The sequence below is a fragment of the Prionailurus viverrinus genome, chromosome A3 (assembly GCF_022837055.1).
Source record: "Prionailurus viverrinus isolate Anna chromosome A3, UM_Priviv_1.0, whole genome shotgun sequence".
NCBI classification, from domain to species: Eukaryota; Metazoa; Chordata; class Mammalia; order Carnivora; family Felidae; genus Prionailurus; species Prionailurus viverrinus.
This window is the reverse complement of record NC_062563.1, coordinates 50,345,020-50,366,870: the sequence shown is the minus strand read 5'-3', so window position 1 is coordinate 50,366,870 and position 21,851 is coordinate 50,345,020. Positions and strand designations below refer to the sequence as shown.

Here is a 21,851-nt window from a genome sequence, read left to right as displayed (position 1 = left end):
TGGAACTGGTGGCTGCACTGATCAGGAGGAGGGCCTGTGTGGTTGGTCAGTGTCAATCTTGCCCCTGTAGATACACAGGTACCAGGCACAGAAGGGCGTGGTTTGGTGTAGGCGGCTTCCCTGAAGCCCCACCTTTTTGGTGATTGGAGAAAAATGGCGATACCCCAGTCTCTCCTCTCTAGACCAGGTGTCGCAAACCACTATTCAGGCCATCCTCACTGTGCTGAGTGGGTGCGAGTGGGTGGGTTTTGTCCACTCCAGAGTCTCCCATGCCTCCCAGGTGCTTGGCTGGGATTCAAACCCCAATGTCTTAAACGATCCCACTCTGCCCACACGCCCTGGTTCCAGGGAAGTGCCACTCTGCTCAGCCAGCCAACAAAAGATCTCTGGCTGGCAGGTGCAAGTAAGGTCTTCTGTCCTTGGAATGACTCTTTGCCTTTTTCCCCCAGCACTCAAGGTAGCAGATTGGTTTCTCTGACTGCAGACTATGCCTCTGAGCTAGTTACCAAGCCCAAGGCTGGTTCCCCTTCTCCCCAGGCACACGAACAGGGAAGCTGGCTCCAATCCAGAGAAGCTGGCTCCAATCAAGCTGCTATTAGAAATTGGATACTACCACCCTCCCAAAGTTGGGAGGTACCTAATGGAAAACTGGGCAAATACTACCTGTTTGTCAGGAATAAGCCATGGACCACTGCATTCTGGAATGATAGTCAACAGTTTTGAGATTGGAAAAGCTCTTAAGATCAGAGGAAAAATTTTCTGTGGAGAGCTACATTAAAGATCTGGGTTTTGGGTTTTGTGCACATTATCTACTAAAACAAATATTTATTCACTTAAGTATGGGCAAATGGAGATTGTGGGGCACCATAAGAAGAAAATAAAATCTATGGGAATTTAAGGAAAAAATAAAATTGCTTATATAAAAATTAGAACTAGCAAAAGATAGATTTGCAATGTATTTAAAAGGTTGGCTAATGATTATTACATAGAGATTATATGAGAGAAATAAAGTCTTCACAAAGACAAAAAAAAAGAAAGAAAGAAATTGGATCTTTCTCTGTTTTTTTCCAGTCCCCAGCCCATGGTTTTTCTCTTGTCAAAATACAATCCCACACTTCCACAGCCTTTCTTTCTCTTCCTTTTATTTCTCCACAGGAGGGGATTCCTCCCCTCTGTTCTTATGCCGCCCGTTTTATCTCTCCTGGTTCGTAATCATGCACCTGTGGCCCACCAAGTTGTCCCTGTGGGTCCCTGGAGATGTATCTGTTACTCTGCAGCCTGGACTCTTAGAATTCCAAGTCCTCTGGCCTCAACACTGCTGTGTTTGAGGGAAGAGGGAACTTCGGGTCCCCCTACTTCTCCACCGTATTGACTGGCAGCTCTGATTGATTTTTATTTAAATTCTAGTAAGTTTACATACAATACAATATTGGTTTCAGGATTTTATTGTGTTTTTAATTTGGGTTTGTGTATGTTCAGTGTATGTTCACAGAAATTCAATGGGTTTTCATCTGTCGGTCTTGCCTCCTGCCACCTTGCTGAACTCACTCATTAGTTCTGGAGGGGTGGGTTGCCATGTTTGGCTTCTCAAGCCTGTGCCATCCTTGAGTTAAGTGCCACACCTCCTCTCTCTTGGTGCCACCTCTACCCATGTGTGGTCACCGAATGTTCTGCTATGGGGACTGCCTGAGACTACTGGTGGGTTGTCTGGGCTCCCAGCTTTGGGTGTTTGTTTCTGTGATGAGTGTGTGGTGACCTTGCTTTGGGTCTTCTCCATTAGGTGGCCAATTCCTGGAGTTATGTAAGATGAAAACTTCCGACTGTACTTGCTTGCAGACCAGCTTCTTGTGAAATGACCCACCTGGGGCTTTCCTGGGGCCCCCTTCCTCTTTTGGGCTTATTCCTAGGACACACTTATAAATGGATTATAGGTATCCATTTGTTTTCTTTCCCTCAACTTTTTAGTATGAAAAACTGTAATGGCACAGAAAATTTGGCATAATATATACTGATCACCCACATACCACAACCTTAATTTGACAAGGTTTTTTTTTTTTAATGCTTATTTATTATTTTGAGAGAGAGAGAGAGAGAGAGAGAGAGAGAATGAGAACAAGGGAGGGGCAGAGAGAGAGGGAGACACAGAATCCAAAGCAGGCTCCAGGCTCTGAGTTGTTAACACAGAGCCCGATGTGGGGCTGGAACTCAGGGACCGAGAGATCATGACCCGAGCCAAAGTCTGATGCTTAACCTACTAAGCCATACAGGTGCCCCCTTAATTTGGCAGTTTTTAACTTTGTGCTTTATTATTTGTTTATACCTTTCTTTGTATCTCTCTGTACTATGTGTATGTGTGTGTGTTTTCAAACCTTTTGAAAGTAAGTGACAGATACAGTGATACTCTGCTCCTAAATATTTCGCAGGCATCTTGTAAAAATGAATGCATCTTCTGCCTAACCACAGTACTGCTGTAACACCTGAGACACTTAATTGTAATTACTTAATGCTGTCCAATATTCAGACCATATTTACATCTTTCTATAATTATTCCAAAATGTCTTAGATGGTAAATTTTTTGGAACTAGGATCCAGCTGAGGATGATGCGTTGAACTGTCAATGCTGTTCTGGTGGCAGAAAACAGCCACTTTATTGTGCTCACAGAACCTGTGGGTCAGGGGTTCCAGACAGGGTACAGGGCAGATGGCCTGCCTCTTCTCCATGTCACTGGTATGGGAAGATTGGACAGCTGGGGTGACCCAAAGGCCAGGGCTGGAACCATCTGGGGGCTCCTCTCCATGGGCCTGGGAGGGAGTGTCACAAAGAGGCATTCAGGTAGTGAGTGGTCCAGCAGGACCACAAGGCAGGCACAAGGCTTCTCATCTCAGAAATCTCTCCATATCACCTCCACCCAGACCCCCCCAAGGCACAGGGAGGGACATAGGCTCATCTGGGAGGGTGAGTGTCCAGGTCACACTACAGAAGGGGATGTGGGATGAGAGATGCCATTGAGGCTGTCTTTGGAAAATATGGTCTGCTTGCTGCAATGTGTCTTTAGTCTTTTTAACCTGGAATAGCTGATTCACCCCCAAGGCTGTCTGTTTGAAGAGATCTGGCAGTTGTCTTGTAGGCCATCCCCCATTCTGGATCTGTCCAGCTGTTTCCTGATAGTGTCATTCAGTCTGCTTATCTTCCCTTGTGTATCTTATAAACTGGAAACTAGGCCTAAAGGCATAATCACATCCAGAGTAAGCATATTTAGCACAGACATCCACTTATTTTAAAATTTGATCAGGATATGACTGCTTTTGTCTTCTGCAATAAAACTAAGGTGAATACAAGTTGGAATTAAGGTGATGGCTCAGTCAGTTAAGCATCCAACTCTTGATTTTGGCTCAGGTCATGATCTCATGGTTCATGAATTTGAGCCCCATGTCAGGCTCCATGCTGACAGCACATAGCCTGCCTGGCATTCTCTCTCCCTCTTTCTCTGCCCCTCCCCTGCTCATGCTCTGTTCCCCCACCCCCCAGAATAAATAAACTAACTTTGGGGAAAAGAAAGAATTAAGGAGGTGATGGACACAGACACCAAGAGACAGTGGGCGCCCCACTGTCTCAGTGGGATGCCCTGAGGGGGACATAGTGGCACCTGAGTGGAGTTTTGGTCACAGGCATCTCCTGAGCTTAGTCACAGAGAGCATCAGGCAGTCCCCAAATGAGGAACTGTTGAAGGGGAAAGGTGAGGAGGTAACTGTATCTGTCAGAATTTTCAGTGTTAATATATGACAGGCTATGGAAACATCTCACATTCAGGGAGGCTAAAACAGCCTGACAGATAAAGGCGTTGCCTAAGCTGGACCAGAAGGGGTGCTCCAAGGGTCATAACTGGGCCAGTTGACAAGACTAAGATGCAGGTGGTGTGATTCTTGTCCTGAAGCCAGAGCTGCATGGCAGCCATGTGAGAACACGCTCACCTCCTTAGGAAACATGTAACACAGGGTCATGGCTCAGAAAACCGTCTCGTGTGTGTGTGTGTGTGTGTACACACATGTGTGCACATACGTGCAGAGAGTACCAGCCAGCCACAAAGCACACGGGGAAATGTTGCCAGCTGGTAAGTCTGGGTGAAGGGCACATGGATGTTCTCTGTAATAGCTTTGCATCTGTTATATGAGTTTGAAATTATTTCCAAAGACTAAATATTAAAAGTAACCAAAAAAATTAGCTGAAGGAAGATTCTGTTTCTGGCTGCTAAAAAAATCAAGGCTGAAGTAATGTAACAGTGCATGTTAACTCTAGTGGAATTAGAGTTTAAAAAATCATAAAAACATACCATTATGAAAAAAAATCAACGCTATCCTCAGAGAATAAGATGAATGCCAATATTGAAAAATAACTTTAATTTTCACAATAAAATGTAATAAACACAAGAGATTTCCATACCAGACACAACAACCATGAACTTACGATGTGTTGAAAACACCTCTTTACCCTCAGTTTTGAGGTCTTAAGCACAGGATGAGGTAATAGTCTGTTTACAGAGAACAGAAGGAGCAATCATCACGAGAAAAATGTGTAAACTCACTAAGCTTAAATAATCCAAATCAGAACAACTTCAAGTAAGGTTCCATCATCTGCTTCTCAAATCTTCAAAAACATAGAAATGAAATGGTTGTTAGCACAGCCCTGGGGAGAGTGGTGTGTGTGCGTTGCCAGTAGTGCTGAAAACAGGTTCAGAGAACCCCACTCTGCCAACACTTGGAGCCACTGACAGTCGGCCTCGAGAATGGACTGCTGTGGAAAAAAAGCAAATAAGCAGAAATGTGATTTATATGAAGGTATTCACAACATATAGTTTAAAGTAACTGGCATTTCCATGGGGAGAGACTGTAGGGGCAGTGTTCTAGTTGCTGTTCCAGCTCATGGGGCATTCACTTAGCCACCCAGTGGGCATCTGTTGTGCATCCACCATCTGTTGGGCAGTAGATACTGGATAAAAGCAGAATATACAATTTAATCACCACCTGCACCCTGCTGAAAGATATGTTTAGGTGTTTAATGACAAAAGATCAGATCATGACCTGAGCCTACTTTGAGGAGATTCATATACTTCAAATTTAACAAGGTGTTTTCTTTCAGACTACTTAAAATAATAATTGGACATAACCATGAAAGAAATAAGAAAAATATGGAAGATCTTCAGAGCAGTGGTTTGGATGTTCATGATGTAGCCACCTCTGGCAGTTGAGATATGTCTCATTTCCTCAAGGGAGTAGAGCACGTTTTCGCATCCTTAGTACTGTGGCCATTTGGGGTGGGATCAGTCCTGCGCTGGAGGATGCTGAGTGCCTCCACCATGAGATGCCTTAGCCGTCCCCTTTCCAGTTCTGATAACCAGCAGTATCTCCAGACATTGCCAGATGTTCCTTGGGGAACAAAATGGGTCCTGATTGGGAACCACTGGAATGATATGAATTAAGCTCCTGGTTTAAAAAAAGTAACTTTGGCATCTGTATTTTAACCCGTTATGCTCCAGAGTCAGAAATGCAAGGATGAAGTGTCCCAGCTCAATCACAAGATCCTTCAGCTAGGAGAGGAGGCCTCTGTCCACCAGGCCCAAGACGAGAAGAATCTCATCAACATTCAGCTGTTAACACAGAGACTGGAGGAGGCCGGGCACCAGGAGGAGCTGCAGGTGAGTGGTCTAAAAACATCAGCAACAGCCTTAAAATGCCTGGAGGTAGGCTCACCCCTCAGGTAAAGAGGGGAACTTAACAAGTATGTGCTCTGGAAAATTTGTAGGCTTCAGCAGCCTTGCAAATTCCCAATATCTAAAAAAAAGTAGCAGAAAGGGATTAAATCCTGATGCTAAGAGAATAAATTGGTAGACCTCTTTGGAGGACATTTGGGCAAAATATGTGTCAAGTGCCTCAAAAATGTCAGTATGCTCTGACTTTATAATTCTACTTATGGGAATTTTATCTGAGCATCGTGGGCAGACTTAGCTGGAAGTGTTTTCATTGCTGTGGTATTTATAATAGCAAAACAGAATTGGAATCAGCTTGAATCATCAATAATACTGAATGAGTCAGTAAATTATGGTACAGTCATTAAAAATCATGTTTTCCAATAATATTTAATGTTATGGGGAAATGCTCAAAATACAATAAGGAAAGCACAGCATATAATGCTGTACCAGTGTTATTGATAGAAACACATGTGTGGAAGAAGGGCTGAGATCACAGCACAATGTTGGGATCATGGTGGTTTAAATTTTGTCATTTTTGCTTTTCTATGAATTTCTGAAGTTTCTGCATTAAACATGTATCAGACTGATGGCGTGCCTGGGTGGCTCAGTTAGTTAAGTGTCTGACTCTGGATTTTGGCTCAGGTCATGATCTCATAGTTCATGAGATGGAGCCCCCGTTGGGTTCCCATGCTGATAGCATGGGACCTGCTTGGGATATTCTCTCTCTCTCTCTCTCTCTCTCTCTCTCTCTCTTCACCTCCCTCCCTCCCCCGTCTCCCTCCCCCACTTCCTGCTTGCTCACACACTCTTTCTCTCAAAATAAATAAACTTAAAAGAAATAAATAAATATGCATCAGACTGCTGAGATATTCTTGTACTTGTGAAATTATTTTTTTTAAACAGAGTGAGCTAATCCAAAAACTTGAACTTGAACTTGAACACATGAATCAGGAATGTCAGAGCCTGAGACTGTCACAGTCACAGCTGAGAGAGACCCTTGAAGAAAGTCAAAATCAGGTGGGTGTGCATGATGGCCAATGGCTGGGTCTCAGCTGGGAGGAAAGTCAACACAGTTTAGCACTGACAGAGCCTTGTCAGGACTGGTCTGGCCAGAGAGGTTGTTGGGCTGCCCTGAGGTTACACAGCTGGTGGGCACTTACCAGGCCTGAGACTGAAGTTGAGCCTAGTACAGGGTTGGTTGACCCTGAGCAGTCCATGGGCAGAGCTTCTGTTTATGCACAAGGGAAGGAGGCTGACAAGCAGTGCTTTTGGCTGCACCATCTGCAGAACAGAAGAACAAAGGAGAGCTGTGGGTAGCCTCTGAGGAGGGGGGAGTGTCGTCAGATCCAAGGACATGAGGTGGAGTAGTCCCTTGGGTTAGCAAGCTCAGTGTGCCCGTCTTGCCCTCACACAGGCTTATGTGTGCACAGAAGCCCTGAAATTGCATACACATGTGGGTGTTGAGCTCCTGCCTCCCACTTTCTCTCCTGCTCCAGCATTTACTAGTGCACCAGGCTCTAAAGCTACAGAGGTAGGAAAGTGGAGAGCTTGCAGTTTGGGACAAGCAGATGTGAGCAGGACAGGCCAAGCAGGGATGTCAGGATGCCCTGACAGCATGGTGTGCAGAGACATGAGAGAGGGGGAGCTGGTTCTTCCTGGGGGAGCAGGATGAGAGAATGGCAGGTGTGTGATGGCCTAATGTGGACTCAGATGTGCGTTGTGCTTAGAGGGCTGGGGGCTGTAGATAGAAAAGAGGGGTCATGGGAGAAGCCTCCCAAGCAGTGTGGAAGAGGTTTCTAACTCACTGGCCTGTGGCCCAGGGCCCTCACTTGAATGTGGCATTGGCATGCCTCCCTCCTCTGAGCAACTTCACAGACTCCCTGACTGGCCCCAGATGCCACAGCTGGACTTGGCTGTGGGGTCCCCCTACATACCCAGGGCTTTATGATGTGCTATTGGGACTCATGTGGGCTTTCAGCCATCCCGCTGCAAACAAGCGCTCTCCCAGAGGTGCCTCTGAGTATTGGGGGGTTCCCTTCTCTGTTTTTAAGTCTGAAAGGAACCTTGAGAAATTGCCTTGACCAGCTTGAGCCCTTTGAGTCCAGGAGTCAGCATTCAGCCATTGTCATGGGCAGAAGGGACCTTACTTAAGCAGTTCTCCTGTGATGTGAGATGGTTCCCCCTTGTTATTTAGAAGAGGAGCCCCCAAAACCACATTGACGGGAGTTCACATGAGGGAAATAAGAGGAGCCTGTGGGTATTTAAGGATCTTCTAGAGGAGCCATGGTAGAGTGGGCGCGGGACCACTGGGGAGGAGCCAGTGTTGTCACTGGCACAGTTGTGGGTGATTTTAAGGAGGAGCGCCCTGGAGGTCAAAGAGAGCAGGTTGGACAGGTATGAGCAGGGGGGCAGCTTGGGTGGGGCCATGAGAGGTCCTGGCAGAGGGACTTTGCACAGCTCAGAAGGTATGGTGCACGGGAGCACAATGCTGTAAGCATCACATGCCCTTGGGAATGACCATCTTGGTTCTGTGTTGCAGTACGTCAAACCAACCTCAAACTTGGTAGCTTCTGGCACTGTTCATCATTATCCTTCATGGTCTGTGGGCTCGCCAGCGCAGCTGGGCTGTTTTCACTTGAGATCTCAGGGGGCCATTGCAATCAAATGAGGTTAGGACTAGCATCATCTGAAGGCACAGCTGGATCAGATGTTTGAGAGACCTCAGGTCACAGGGCTGGCATGTGGTGTTGGCTGGTGGCTGGGGGCCCACTGGTGCTCTCAGCTGGAGCACCCACACCTGGCCTCTTGGTGGCATGAGGCTGTCTGAGCATAGCAGTGAAGTTCTGAGAGGATAGGTGACCAAGCACCCTTAGAGGAGCAGATAGAAGCTGCCAGGCTTCTTAAGACTGTGTCAGGGCATTCCAGAACATCACTCCCCTGACATTTTGTTGGTCCAGCTTGGATTCAAAGGGAGGGCACAGAACCCACCTGTCCATCAGGGGAGGACACAGTCCTCACCTCTCAATGCAAGGAGAGCACAGCTCCCATCCCTCAGGGGGCAGGAACAGCAGCCTGTGAGCTCAGGTGGGAGTAGCCGATGGCTGAGGTGGCTCACTGCCATGCCCCTGATCCCAGAACACAATGGCCCTCTTTTCCTGGCATGGGCTGCCCCAGTGGTCTCTGGGGACATCTTTCCCTTGTCAAGTGATAGTTGGGCAGGGGTCTCCAGAGTTGGCCCAGGCTCTAGCCAGTCTCAGTTCTGCAGGGAGGGAGATGAGGAGGGCTTGGGAGGAATTCAGCTGAGACGGTGTTATGGGCTGTTTGCCTTGCTCAGAGAGCCACAGGGTAGGGCCACAGACACAGACCTCACACTGGGCCACACAGTGGCCTCCTCCCAGGAGCTTGCACCAGGCATCTGTGTTCAGAGCAGAGAGATAGCTGTAGCAGTTAGCAGCAAGGGGCATGGGAACAGTGTGTTCTAAGGAAGAGGGCATCAGGGTGTTAGGGAGTGCTGTCAGAGAGCAGGAACAGCTTTGGAGTGGGTGGGCATTCTGACATGGAGTCACAAGGGCCTGGGCTGGGGCTCAACTTCCATCTGGGGTGTCTGCAGGATGACTGAAGCATGAAAGTCGGGAGGGGGCTACATTTGTGGGGGGTGTGTTTTAGAACTGGTTCTCCTCTCTCCCTTCTCTGTCCCTCTTTCTCAAGGTTCCCAGACCCAGTTCCAGCGTGCAATTATCAGACACCAACAGGGTGTCTGAGAATTCAACTCCATTCTTGTACTATCTGCCTGGAGACAGCATCAGACCCCACAGGTTAAGGGTTAAGGGTGTAGTCCTACAACACTACTTCCTACCCCATCTCAGAAGCCAGTCATACCCCCCAGGCTATTAGCTGTGTTTCTGACCAGCCAGCTACAGATTGGATGTTTCAACCTCCTCCTCCTGAGGTTTGATTAATTTGCTAGAGTGGCTCACAGAACTCAGGGAAACACTTAACATTTAGCAGTTCATTAAAGGATATGTTAAAGGAAACAAATCAATAGCCAGAGGAAGAGATACATAGGGTGAGGTCCCAAATATCTGTCCTCAGGGAGCTTGAGCCCCAGCCTGGGGGCGCATGGAAGTGTTCCTCCTCAAGCATAGAAGCTCTCCAAAACAGGGACCAAACAGCTGGCTCTTGGGTTTTTATGGAGGTTTCATTATATAGTCATGACTAAGTCATTGGCCACTGGCTGACTCAACCTTCAGCCCCTCTCCCCTCCTGGGAGGTTAGGGGATAGGACTGAAAATTCCAATCCTTGATCACGTGGTTGACCCTCCTGGCAGCCAGCCCCTCCCCTTGGGTGCACTTCAAAAATCACCTTCATTAATAATGAGACATCTATTTCACGTCTGTGGCTCTGAAGCATTTTTAGAATCTGTGGATGAAGACCAGATATCTCTGAAAAATATATTTTGGTCATCTGATTTTAGAAGTCATTATATTTCACTCCTCCAAAAGAGCATAGTAGCTGTCCTGGAAACTGTGTGCAGGTGTGTTTCTCTGGGATGACTCCTGTCCTAAGAACAGCCACACATGATGGTGATGACATGGCCCCCTAAGACAGCCCCTCAGAGATGCATGGGGATACAACGACCTGAGGCCTAAAGCCTCATTGTTGCCCTTGAGTAGCCATAGCTGGCATCCTCCCTGTCTCTAATCACATGGTCACCTCAGACCTATCCTAAGTGTGACTCTTGATGGAGGTACCTCCCTCTCCCATCTATGGGGCCTCAGAGGTGTGTGAGGGCTGACATACCAAGTTCTTGTAGGGTGCCAAGGAAATTCTGTATATTCTTGGTGAAGCCTCTAGAATCAAAGTGATTTAAATGGTGTTTAATAAAAGGATTGGCCAAGTTACCCACAACTCCAGTGAAATCTTGCCATCCACTGTGGTTGGGGAGCCAGGGGCTGGGGTAGTTCTGCACCTGCTGCCAGGGTCCCTTTGGCCTTCATCATATGCTCCATTGCTCTCTGTGGCCCTGGTCTCAGCTGCCTAAGGAGTATGAGCTCTCTGCCTAAAGGAAAATCACCATGCAAGGCCTGCATGGATTATAATTGTTAAACAGACTCCATGAAGTTTGCTGAAATGTAAACTGGACAGAGTATGGCATGATTCTCCCATGGGTGCAGCAGGAAACCTCAGTGTCACCACTTTGAGGCTACAGACCTGAGTCTTCTTGACTCTCTCTGTGTAGAAACTCTGGCTAAACCAGAGTTTGGCTGTCAGAATACAAATGAATAGGTTCTTTATGAACCTTACATGTAGCTGCAGATGCATGGACCAAGGAATAAGGATGCCTTGTGTGCCCTTCCATTTGTAGGGTATCTGTAAGCATGGAGTTTTGCATGTCTAGTAATGACCCCATAGCTCTCAGCAATCACACCAGCACTATCATGGCTTTCTCCCCGGTGCAGCTGCATGGAGCCAACCTGAGGCTAAGGCTGGCACAGTCCCAGCACTCGGAGGAGGTCCACCAGCTGCAGGAACAGATGCAGTGGTTGGTGCCTCAGGACCACATGACCGAGCTGCAGCAGCTACTGGAAGAGGAGCGGCAGGCCACTCAGCAGCTCCGTGATGAGTGCATTCTCCAGAAGGAGAAGGGGAGGCGGCTGGAAACACAGTGGGTGAGTGGAGACAAGGGCCCTGAGGCCCAGCTGATGGTGCCAGGGGTGGCGAGATTGGATCACTGATCACTCAGCCAAAAACTGCCATCCCAATTCGTAGAAGTCTGGTTATACCACAGCTGCAGGCCCCTGATTTTCACTGTGAACAATGTGGGATTCTAACAGGGGCCAAAGATGGATCAGGGAGGGGTGGCAAACCTCTTGGAGAAGGCATCTCCCACCCCCTCAGAGTGATAAGCCAGCTGACCCAAAAGGCCTCTTCAACATGGGGGCAACAGGTCCACCCAGACAGGTTGTCTTTGGGGCTGCACATGTCTGTGGTAGGCCACATGGCTAAATGTTAGGGACCACACACTCAAAACTTCTTACAGGGCCAGAAATGTGGTGATACAGAGGCCATGAGGGAAGCTGTGGGTAGTGGTCCCACCCATGTAGTCCTGTGGAATCACAGGCCCTGTGTGCCAATTCTCCTGATTTCAAAGGAAAGCCAGTAACTAGATTTTTACAGAAACATTCCCAGTTTCCAAATGATGCATCTAATTTAAAAAGAATCTGAAACCATTTTGCAGACTGAAAAAAATCTACCCACAGGCACACAAAGACTGCAGAAGTTATTTATTTGGGTGCACACTGATCTAGGTAGGGGAGATACAGAAACAGACACACATGGCAAAAGCCTGTGCCCTCCTGGAGCCTATATTCTGGTGTGGTGGGGAGACAAATGAAAACATGAGTCATGAGGATAGCATGTCAGATGGTGATGAGTTGATGAGTGCTCTGGAGTGGGATGGTGGCCAGAGAAGGCCTCACCAACGTGTTACTTGAGCCAAGATGTGCTGGAGTTGAGAGAACAAGCCATTCACTTATCTGGAGAGAGTGCTACACTTGGGGACCCTGGCTGTGCATCAGGCACTGCATTAGGCATCTAGAGACATAGAAACAGAGTTGTTGCCTTAAAGAGCAGGATACTGTGGCTCAGGGCATGGACTGCAGAGATTGGAATCCAGGCTTCACCATCTCCTAGCTGAGTGACTTTGGCCAGTTACTTAACTTCTCTGCTTCAGCTTCCTCATCTGTAAAAGTTGGGTGCCAGTGGTTCCCACTAAAAGCATCAGTGTGAGGCATCAGAATTGGCACTTTTAAAATGCTTGAATAGTTTGGCATGTGTGTACCCTACTTAAGTGTTTAATTTAAAAGGCTGGGGGGGGGGGGCACCTGGGTGGCTCCGTCAGTTATGCGTCTGACTTCAGCTCAGGTCATGATCTCATGGTTTGTGAGTTTGAGCCCTGCATCAGGCTCTGTGCTGACAGCTCAGCCTGGAGCCTGCTTCAAATCCTGTTTCTCCCTCACCCTCTGTCCTTCACCCATTCACATTCTGTCTCTCTCTCTGAAAAATAAATAAACATTTAAAAATAATAATGGCACAAAAACAGACACATAGACCAATGGAATAGAATAGAAACCCCAGAACTAGACCCACAAACGTATGGCCAACTCATCTTTGACAAAGCAGGAAAGAACATCCAATGGAAAAAAGACAGCCTCTTTAACAAATGGTGCTGGGAGAACTGGACAGCAACATGCAGAAGGTTGAAACTAGACCACTTTCTCACACCATTCACAAAAATAAACTCAACATGGATAAAGGACCTAAATGTGAGACAGGAAACCATCAAAACCTTAGAGGAGAAAGCAGGAAAAGACCTCTCTGACCTCAGCCGTAGCAATCTCTTACTCGACACATCCCCAAAGGCAAGGGAATTAAAAGCAAAAGTGAATTACTGGGACCTTATGAAGATAAAAAGCTTCTGCACAGCAAAGGAAACAACCAACAAAACTAAAAGGCAACCAACGGAATGGGAAAAGATATTTGCAAATGACATATCGGACAAAGGGCTAGTATCTAAAATCTATAAAGAGCTCACCAAACTCCACACCCGAAAAACAAATAACCCAGTGAAGAAATGGGCAGAAAACATGAATAGACACTTCTCTAAAGAAGACATCCGGATGGCCAACAGGCACATGAAAAGATGTTCAGCGTCGCTCCTTATCAGGGAAATACAAATCAAAACCACACTCAGGTATCACCTCACGCCAGTCAGAGTGGCCAAAATGAACAAATCAGGAGACTATAGATGCTGGAGAGGATGTGGAGAAACGGGAACCCTCTTGCACTGTTGGTGGGAATGCAAATTGGTGCAGCCGCTCTGGAAAATGGTGTGGAGGTTCCTCAGAAAATTAAAAATAGACCTACCCTATGACCCAGCAATAGCACTGCTAGGAATTTATCCAAGGGATACAGGAGTACTGATGCATAGGGGCACTTGTACCCCAAAGTTCATAGCAGTACTCTCAACAATAGCCAAATTATGGAAAGAGCCTAAATGTCCATCAACTGATGAATGGATAAAGAAATTGTGGTTTATATACACAATGGAATATTACGTGGCAATGAGAAAAAATGAAATATGGCCTTTTGTAACAACGTGGATGGAACTGGAGAGTGTGATGCTAAGTGAAATAAGCCATACAGAGAAAGACAGATACCATATGGTTTCACTCTTATGTGGATCCTGAGAAACTTAACAGGAATCCATGGGGGAGGGGAAGGAAAAAAAAAAAAAAGAGGTTAGAGTGGGAGAGAGCCAAAGCATAAGAGACTCTTAAAAACTGAGAACAAACTGAGGGTTGATGGGGGGTGGGAGGGAGGGGAGGGTGGGTGATGGGTATTGAGGAGGGCACCTTTTGGGATGAGCACTGGGTGTTGTATGGAAACCAATTGGTCAATAAATTTCATACATATAAAAAAATAATAATAAATAATAATAATAATAATAAAAGGCTGAGAAAACACCTACATCCTGAAATGCCACAGTGTAGTTCATTGGGAAATGGGGTGGGAGGGTGTGGAGATAGGAACCTGAGGACAAGAGGGGTGCTTCCATGAGGAAGAAATTGGAGCAAGACTCAAAAGGTCGGTAAGATCTGATGTTTGTGAAGCATAAATCCTAATGAAGAATAACCTATCCGCATTGTGCAAAAATGTTAAGCAGGAAATAAGTTCACCCGTGATAGAATATTGACAAAACAAAGAAATTTAATCAGAAATCCTTTAAAAATACTCAGTAACACATTTGGGGAAACTCACTTTGGAGTAATTTATGATTAAATGCCCAGGAAAACAGTCTGCTAATTCTTGAACTACAAAGAGCAATGTCAGCTTTGTGACCTGTGGCAGAACATTGTGTGTCTGTTACTCTGTGCAGATGAAAGGCTCTCCCTTTGCTCTCAGATATGTACATTTTAGCTAATTTCCACTCTGAAGTAAATAAGCCTGAGATGATTCTTTTAGAAATGTAAATTATTGGTCTGTAACCTTTTGTGACAGGAAGAACATGAAAAGGAGCTGAAAGACAGTGAGGAGCGGGTGGAAGAGGTGGGAAGGGCTCTGAAGAACGTGGACATGCTCCTCCAAGAGAAAGTAGCTGAGCTGAAAGAGCAGGTCAGTGATGGATGTCTGTCATTGCCACATGCACTTTCTGAACTTTCTCCTTCCATGGGTGTTCAAGTAGCTAATTCAGGGAGAGACTGTCCTCACAGAACACAGAGAGCCCCCATGTTCATTTGGAACCACTGAACCTAGGGCTCCATCTAAACTTTGAGAAACTGAATGTACAAATTTTTTTCAGAAGATTAACAGCTAAAATCAATCAATAGAAAAATTGATTTTTTAAAATATATTCCCTACACTGTATTTGTATATTGTGTTTGTTTTGGGAATTGTTTTAAGGTACATTTGAGAGGTGTTCACATAATCTCAGAAAGGATGTTCATTTATTCATTTATTCAGTCACTGGGCAGATACTTACTGAGCACCTGTCATGTATCATGGCATTCATTGTTCTAGGAAGACTCTAAGATGGGCCCTCCTGGGCCTTATGTTCTGGCAGTGGAGACAATAACAAGATATATGACCTCAGGTGATGAGAAATGCTCACTCTCAAGAAGAGATGGATGGCACGTGGTGGGGATGGTTGGGGACCACTCTGAACAGATGGCATGGGAGCAGACACCAATGACAGCCATGGAAGTCTGGTTCTGAGCCCCCCCTTCCCCCCCAGTGGAGGCCAGGTTGGCTTTTTGGAAGAGAGGTGCTCATGTGGTGGGACTGTCCTATGCAGTGCTGGGCTGAATGCCTGTAGCACCTCCAGTCAATGGGAGTGTCATAAAAGGGCACCCATGTGTTTCCCTGTGTGCTAGGGGACATGCTAGACCCCGAGCAGGAGGGGCATCCAAGCAGAGGAGCAGTTCAGGTATATGTCCTTAGATGGGACCAAGTGGAGTACATCAGCAGACTGCCAGGGAGGTGGCTGTAGCTGCTATGAGCTGATGGGTGGGTGCGGGTGGGCAGGACCCCCCTCAACGTTAGGAGTTTGGATTTTATTTTACTTTTTTTTTAATGTTTATTCTTAGAGAGAGAGATACATAGAATGAGTGGGGGAGGGGCAGAGAGAGAGGGAGACACAGAATCCTTAGTAGGCTCCAGGCTTTGAGCTATCAGCACAGAGCCTGACACAGGGCTGAAACACACGAACCATGAGATCATGACCTGAGCTGAAGTTGGATGCTTAACCGACGAAGCCACCCAGGTGCCCTGGGATTTTATTTTATTTCTGATGGCAGTTAGAAGCCATCTGAAGATTTTAAGCAAGAGCATGATATGATCTATGTTTTTAAATAAATCACTCTGGGGGAAAAGAAAATATTTGGGCTTCAATAGGCTGCAAAGACCACAGTTGAATTCAGCCAGCAAGGTCAATCAGTAAGAACTGGTGGCTGGGCAGCCAGCATGGAGGGTGCTGGGAGGGGGAGGCAAGGCTAGAACGAAGCAGGAGACAGAGAAAAGGCTCAGCCAAACACCAGCTACTCCAGAATAGTTCTGTTCAGAGGTAGAAGAAATTAAGTATGAGAGTCTGCAGAAATATTTTCATTATAGTAGTCAAGTCTGTTTAGAGGGCTCCTGAACTGAGCCCAAACAGGATGAAATGTCCAGGCCACCTCTTGTTCCCTGGGAGGTGGGAGGTCCCATTGGGAGTCACACCTCCCTCCCTGACCATGCTCCTGGCTTTGCAGCTCCCTTTCTGCCATCCACTGACTCTCCAAGTGTTACAGACACTTGGCGACCCCCCTTGCCCTACGGTAGTTCTCTTACACAAAGCCACAGTTTGCTTCCTCTTGCCTGGCAGATCCTCAGTCTTGGTTAAATCCTGTTTCTCCTGCACACCTGCCCCTGTGCGGTGAGGTCCTGTCCACAGCCCTACACCCACCCCACCCCACCCCACCCCATCCCACTCCACCCCACCCCACCCCACTCCACCCCACCCCACCTCAGAACTAGCTTATGCTCTAGCCAAGTGAACCAGCCACCTGTGACTGTGCATGTGCCACAACGCCCAGACCCTCCCTTCTCCCAGGCCCTCACTGCCACCTGAATCCAAAGGTAAAGGAGCCCTGGCCCTGCCTCTGCCCCTTTTTACCAAAGTACCTGCAGAGGGTTATCTGGACACCCTCATCTGCCTTCCCGTGTGTTCACTAATGTCACTGGCTGAAGTCCAAAATGTTGGTGTTGTGGTGGATGCCCCCACAGTGTCTGCAAGTGAACCCGCCAGCTCAGCCTCAGAAGGGATGCAGAACCCAGCCTCTTCTCACTCCCACTCTCATCCTCTGTGCCCTACAGTGTCCTTGTTTCCTCCTGGGCTATGTTCTCAGTGCAGGAGTGGCAGCAGTGCTTTCCCAACATGGTTGAGGTGCTGGCCCTTCTACTCGGAGCCCTCCAGGCCTCTCACAGCCCTAAGAGTACCAGGCAGAGTTCCTACAGAGGCCTCCAAGGCTCTGCAGGATCTAGTTGCCCCCAGCCCTCGGTGGCACCCAGCCAGCGTGTCAGCTGTAACTTCCTTTCAGTGGGCTTCTCACTGCCATGCCCCCCCAGCCCCAGGTCTCTGGCCATTCCAGCCATCCCCAGCCTGGCCAGGCTCTGGACCTTTGCACCTGCTCCTCCCTTTGCCTGGAATGTTCACATCCAGACAGGCTCAGTGCTCCTTGCCCTGCTTTGTTCAGATCTCTGTTCAAATGTCAACGGACAGAGAAGCTTTCCCTATTCACCCCAACCGAAATAGGAACTCCCTCAGCTATCTGTCGCCTCCTGGTGAAACCAGTAACCTGAGTGTTAATAGGACTAGTAAGTGCAGCTGTAACTTTTCACCAAGATCTTTTTTGTTTGCCTGTAAACATCCCTGACTCTTCTCCTTGGGGGAGGCAGGTTAGAGTCCAGCCCTCCCATCTCCATCTCCTCCTTTGGCTATCTCTCCTTGACACATAACTCCATGCTGAGTGATTGTGTTTGCTGTACATCAGGCAGGCAGACTTGAGTTCAGTTATGTGGGGTTTTCTCTTAGAACTTGTCATGCCTCCACACCATGTATTTGTTTCTGGCATGTCCACTTCCATCAGAATATGTGCTCCTGAGAGCAAGATCATTGCGCAGTATGTCTGGCAGTACTTGTTGAATGAATGAATATAGTATTGACTTTTGAAGCCCAAGGCTAGGACCCCGGTTGGCATTGTATCTTGAACAAGGACTCATAACTAGAGTGGCCTTGTGTCCCCATCGCCATGGCTATAGTGTGTGGTGACCAGCCCATGCACTTGGGGTTCCCAGGGTGGATGTAGTGTCAGAGTGTGTCCTGTGAGACATGGTGGCCCTGCAGAGCACACTGGCAAGAACCAGAATGACATGGTTTATGTTATGTTGAGTAGTCCTTTTTATTTTTTTTATTTTTTTTTTTTATTAAATTTTTTTTTTTCAACGTTTATTTATTTTTGGGACAGAGAGAGACAGAGCATGAACGGGGGAGGGGCAGAGAGAGAGGGAGACACAGAATCGGAAACAGGCTCCAGGCTCTGAGCCATCAGCCCAGAGTCCGACGCGGGGCTCGAACTCACGGACCGCGAGATCGTGACCTGGCTGAAGTCGGACGCTTAACTGACTGCGCCACCCAGGCGCCCCAAGTAGGCCTTTTTAAAGACTGGTGATTTTAGGGCAGCTGGATGGCTCAGTCGGTTAAGCATCCAACGTCAGCTCAGGTCATGATCTAGCAGTTCACGAGTTCAAGCCCTGCATCAGGCTCTGTGCTGATAGTTCAGAGCCTAGAGCCTGCTTCGGATCCTGTGTCTCCCTTTCCCTCTTCCCCTCCCCTGCTTGCACTCTGTCTCTCTCAAAAATGAATAAACGGTTAAAAAAAATTTAAGGCTGGTGATTTTGATCTTTTTTATATCTTCATTTCATGGTAAAATCAACTCTCATAAAGTTGACTTAAATTTCATCTTTCATGCCAGGTTTAATAAAAATTGTCATTATACCCAATGTTTGTGTATGAGATATGTAAAAACCCTGGAACTGTGTTCCAAACATACTTGAAAGAGTGGGAGGGGCAAGCTGTCATGCAACATTTCTGCACTAAAATAATAGTAAAGTATGTTTTTTCTCTCCTCCCTAGTTTGAAAAGAACACAAAATCTCATTTGCTGCTCAAGGATCTCTATGTGGAAAATGCTCACCTGACAAAGGCACTTCAGGTCACCGAAGAGAAACTACGAGATGCTGAGAAGAAAAACTGCATCCTGGAAGAAAAAGTTAGAGCTCTCAACAGACTCATCAGTAAGATCACTTCAGCTTCCCTCTCTGTGTGAAGGTTGCTTGTTTTCCTGGAATTCATTTTGAAAGAATATCTTTTAAAATTAAGCCACCATGATGTCATAATATCCTAACGTTCATTGGTTGTGCACCCTTGGACATAGATTTCTGATTTCTTGTTCACCTTACACGCGTTTAAAAATGTCTACTGTGCCAGCTGCTCAGGAAATAGACATGCTGGAAAAGACTACATTTTTATTAGTAGTCCTGGGTAATTTCTCCGGTAAAATTCTCAGTTTTACTACTCATTGGTGAAACAATTATGGGTAGCTTTCAGTGAAGTAAGACTAAAAGAAAAATGGTAAAATCAATCAATTTCAATGTTGTACTTTTGACCTTGGCTACAGAGAGTAAAATGAAAAATAAGGGCTCTAGACAGTTTCATCTTTTCACTGTTATTGCTTTGGGTTTAGATCATTAGCATTCTCAAGCTGTGTCTGTACAAACATTCTAGAAAGACTCTTGCTGAGACTGTCAACCCTGCGATCAAAGACAATGGAGGGGAAGCCCCCTCTTCAGGGACTGCTCTACCACAGGAAGATGTTTGGAGAGCGCTTATTTTAGGTCTGTGGTCTCAGGGATGATGGTATTGCGAATGCAATCTTTCCCTCATTGAAATGTCATCACACTGGAAATTGTATTATATGTAAAGAAAAAAGAAAAGTCTAGTTTTATATCCAAAATATACATAAGTTATGGTTATTTGGTTTATGAGAATAAACTGTACAATGAAGAATCACTGTATTTACAAAAACTCTTTTCTATTAAAATTGTTTTAACTTCTAAGTTTAAGTTTTTATTAAATATTTTAAATAGAAAAATAGTTTTATAAGAAACACTCCTGTGCCCATCAACTAGATGTATTAAAATCCTTCTGCTACATGTAGATAGAGGTGCAGCCCCTGTTCTGTTGCTGTCAACCTCCTTCTCCTTCCTGGAGTCAGCCACTACCCTCAATCTGCTGTGCCCTGTCTCCTTCTGTCTGTCTTAAAGCACTATGGAAATACACAAAAGACTGGAATAGGGGTGCCTGCCTGGCTGGCTCAGTTGGCAGAGCATACGACTCTTTATCTGGGGATTGTGAGTTCAAGCTCCACATTGTGCATGGAGCCTACTTAAAAAGACCAGAACAGATGGAAAGATCAGTTCTTGGATAGGGAGACTCAACAACATAAAGTTGGTTCTTCTAAATTAACTGGTTAATGTAATATAGCTCCAATAAAAACACAAGTGGGTGTTCCTTTCTCCAATCAACCCCTTGTCCAGAGTTGGACAGTTCTAAAGTTTACATGTACAGCTAGATAAGCAAATAAAATAATATGGAAAATTTTAAAAAGAAGAGCAATGAATGGGAACTAGTGCTACTAGTTGTTAAAATAGTTTCAATATAGTTTGAGTTACATGGTTGTATACATTTGTCAAAACTCATCAAAGGGCACAGTTCTTCATTCACTGTGGACTTCTGGCTGGGACTGGAGTAACAAGGAGATTGGATCTAGTAGACATGAACAACACTATCAAACAATTGACATTTATAGTCTCCAACAACAGCAGAAGTGCACCTAGAATATTTACAAGGATAGACCATGTTGTGGACCTTGAAACAAGTCACAAAAAAATTAAAACAATTTAAGTCATACAAAGTACTTTCTCTGACCACAATAGAATTAAATTAGGAATGAAGACCGGAATGATATCTAGGAAATGCTCGAATATTTAGAAACAATAATACACTGTTAAATAATTCATGAACTATTCAGTTCATGGAAATCAGGAGAAATTAGAAAATATTTTGAACTGAAAGGAAATGAAAACACAACTTAGCAAATTTGAGGTGTGGAGCTAAAGCATTACTTAGTGGAAAATTCATAGTCTTAAATTCCTGTATTAAAAATGTCTCAAATCAATGACCTCCACTTCCACCTTAAATAACTAGAAAAAGAAGAACAAAGAAGCCCAAAGTGAGCAGAAGAAAGGAAATAATGAAGATCACAGAAGTCAAGGAATAGAAGAACAATGGTGGCAAACTACACACTATAGGTTAGCTTCATGGCCTGTTTTTGTAGTTTGAATGGCATAGTCACACCTATTCACTTATATACTGTCTATGCCTACTTTTGTGCTCAGTATCAGACACTGTGTGGCTGACCTGAGTGGAAATCAAGAGTTGGATGCTTAACTGACTGAGCCACCCAGGTGCCCCTATACACATATGTTTTGTACCATGTGAATATATTAAGTGTTTCTTGTAAAATCACAAACTAGAATAATAAATTCAACCCATCCTAAATAATATAAATTGTTTAAAGCAATACATCATCTGAAATCTGCATCTCCCTCTACATCTGGAAAAATTAATACATATCATTATAGATACCATTTTTTAAAAACTTGTATGACTAAGACAAAAAAGGGAAAGCAGATATATAATATTAGGAATGACCATATGTACAGAAAAGTAAAACATTTCAATATACTTCAAAATACAGATTAAAATTGATTTGGAAAAATACAATTAACTAAAATTTACTCAAGAAAAAGTCAACACTTTGACCAAAAATTAAAGAAAATTTAAAAATTTATTAAAGGTCAACATTTCTCCCCCAAAGATTCATACCCAAATTGTTCTGTAAGTATTAAAGCTATTTTTAAGGTTACAATTCTGTTTTTAAAAGACAA

General features: G+C 45.5%; 1 protein-coding gene across 4 annotated transcripts in view; it reads left to right on the top strand.

Annotated features, from left to right (window-relative positions):
• Nucleotides 1–19,958, top strand: part of NINL (ninein like) — a 174,311-nt gene extending 154,353 nt beyond the window's left edge. For 2 of the 4 annotated variants that reach the window (XM_047852132.1, XM_047852134.1), the window contains 5 exons: nucleotides 5,535–5,693; nucleotides 6,651–6,764; nucleotides 11,208–11,417; nucleotides 14,809–14,922; nucleotides 18,977–19,958. In XM_047852132.1, the coding sequence (XP_047708088.1) occupies nucleotides 5,535–5,693; nucleotides 6,651–6,764; nucleotides 11,208–11,417; nucleotides 14,809–14,922; nucleotides 18,977–19,168 (789 nt within the window). In that variant the 3' untranslated portion in view covers nucleotides 19,169–19,958. Of the gene's footprint in view, nucleotides 1–5,534; nucleotides 5,694–6,650; nucleotides 6,765–11,207; nucleotides 11,418–14,808; nucleotides 14,923–18,976 lie in introns of those variants that run through there. The other 2 variants (XM_047852133.1, XR_007150796.1) reach the window with 2 other exon arrangements.
• The last annotated feature ends 1,893 nt before the right edge of the window (nucleotides 19,959–21,851 follow it).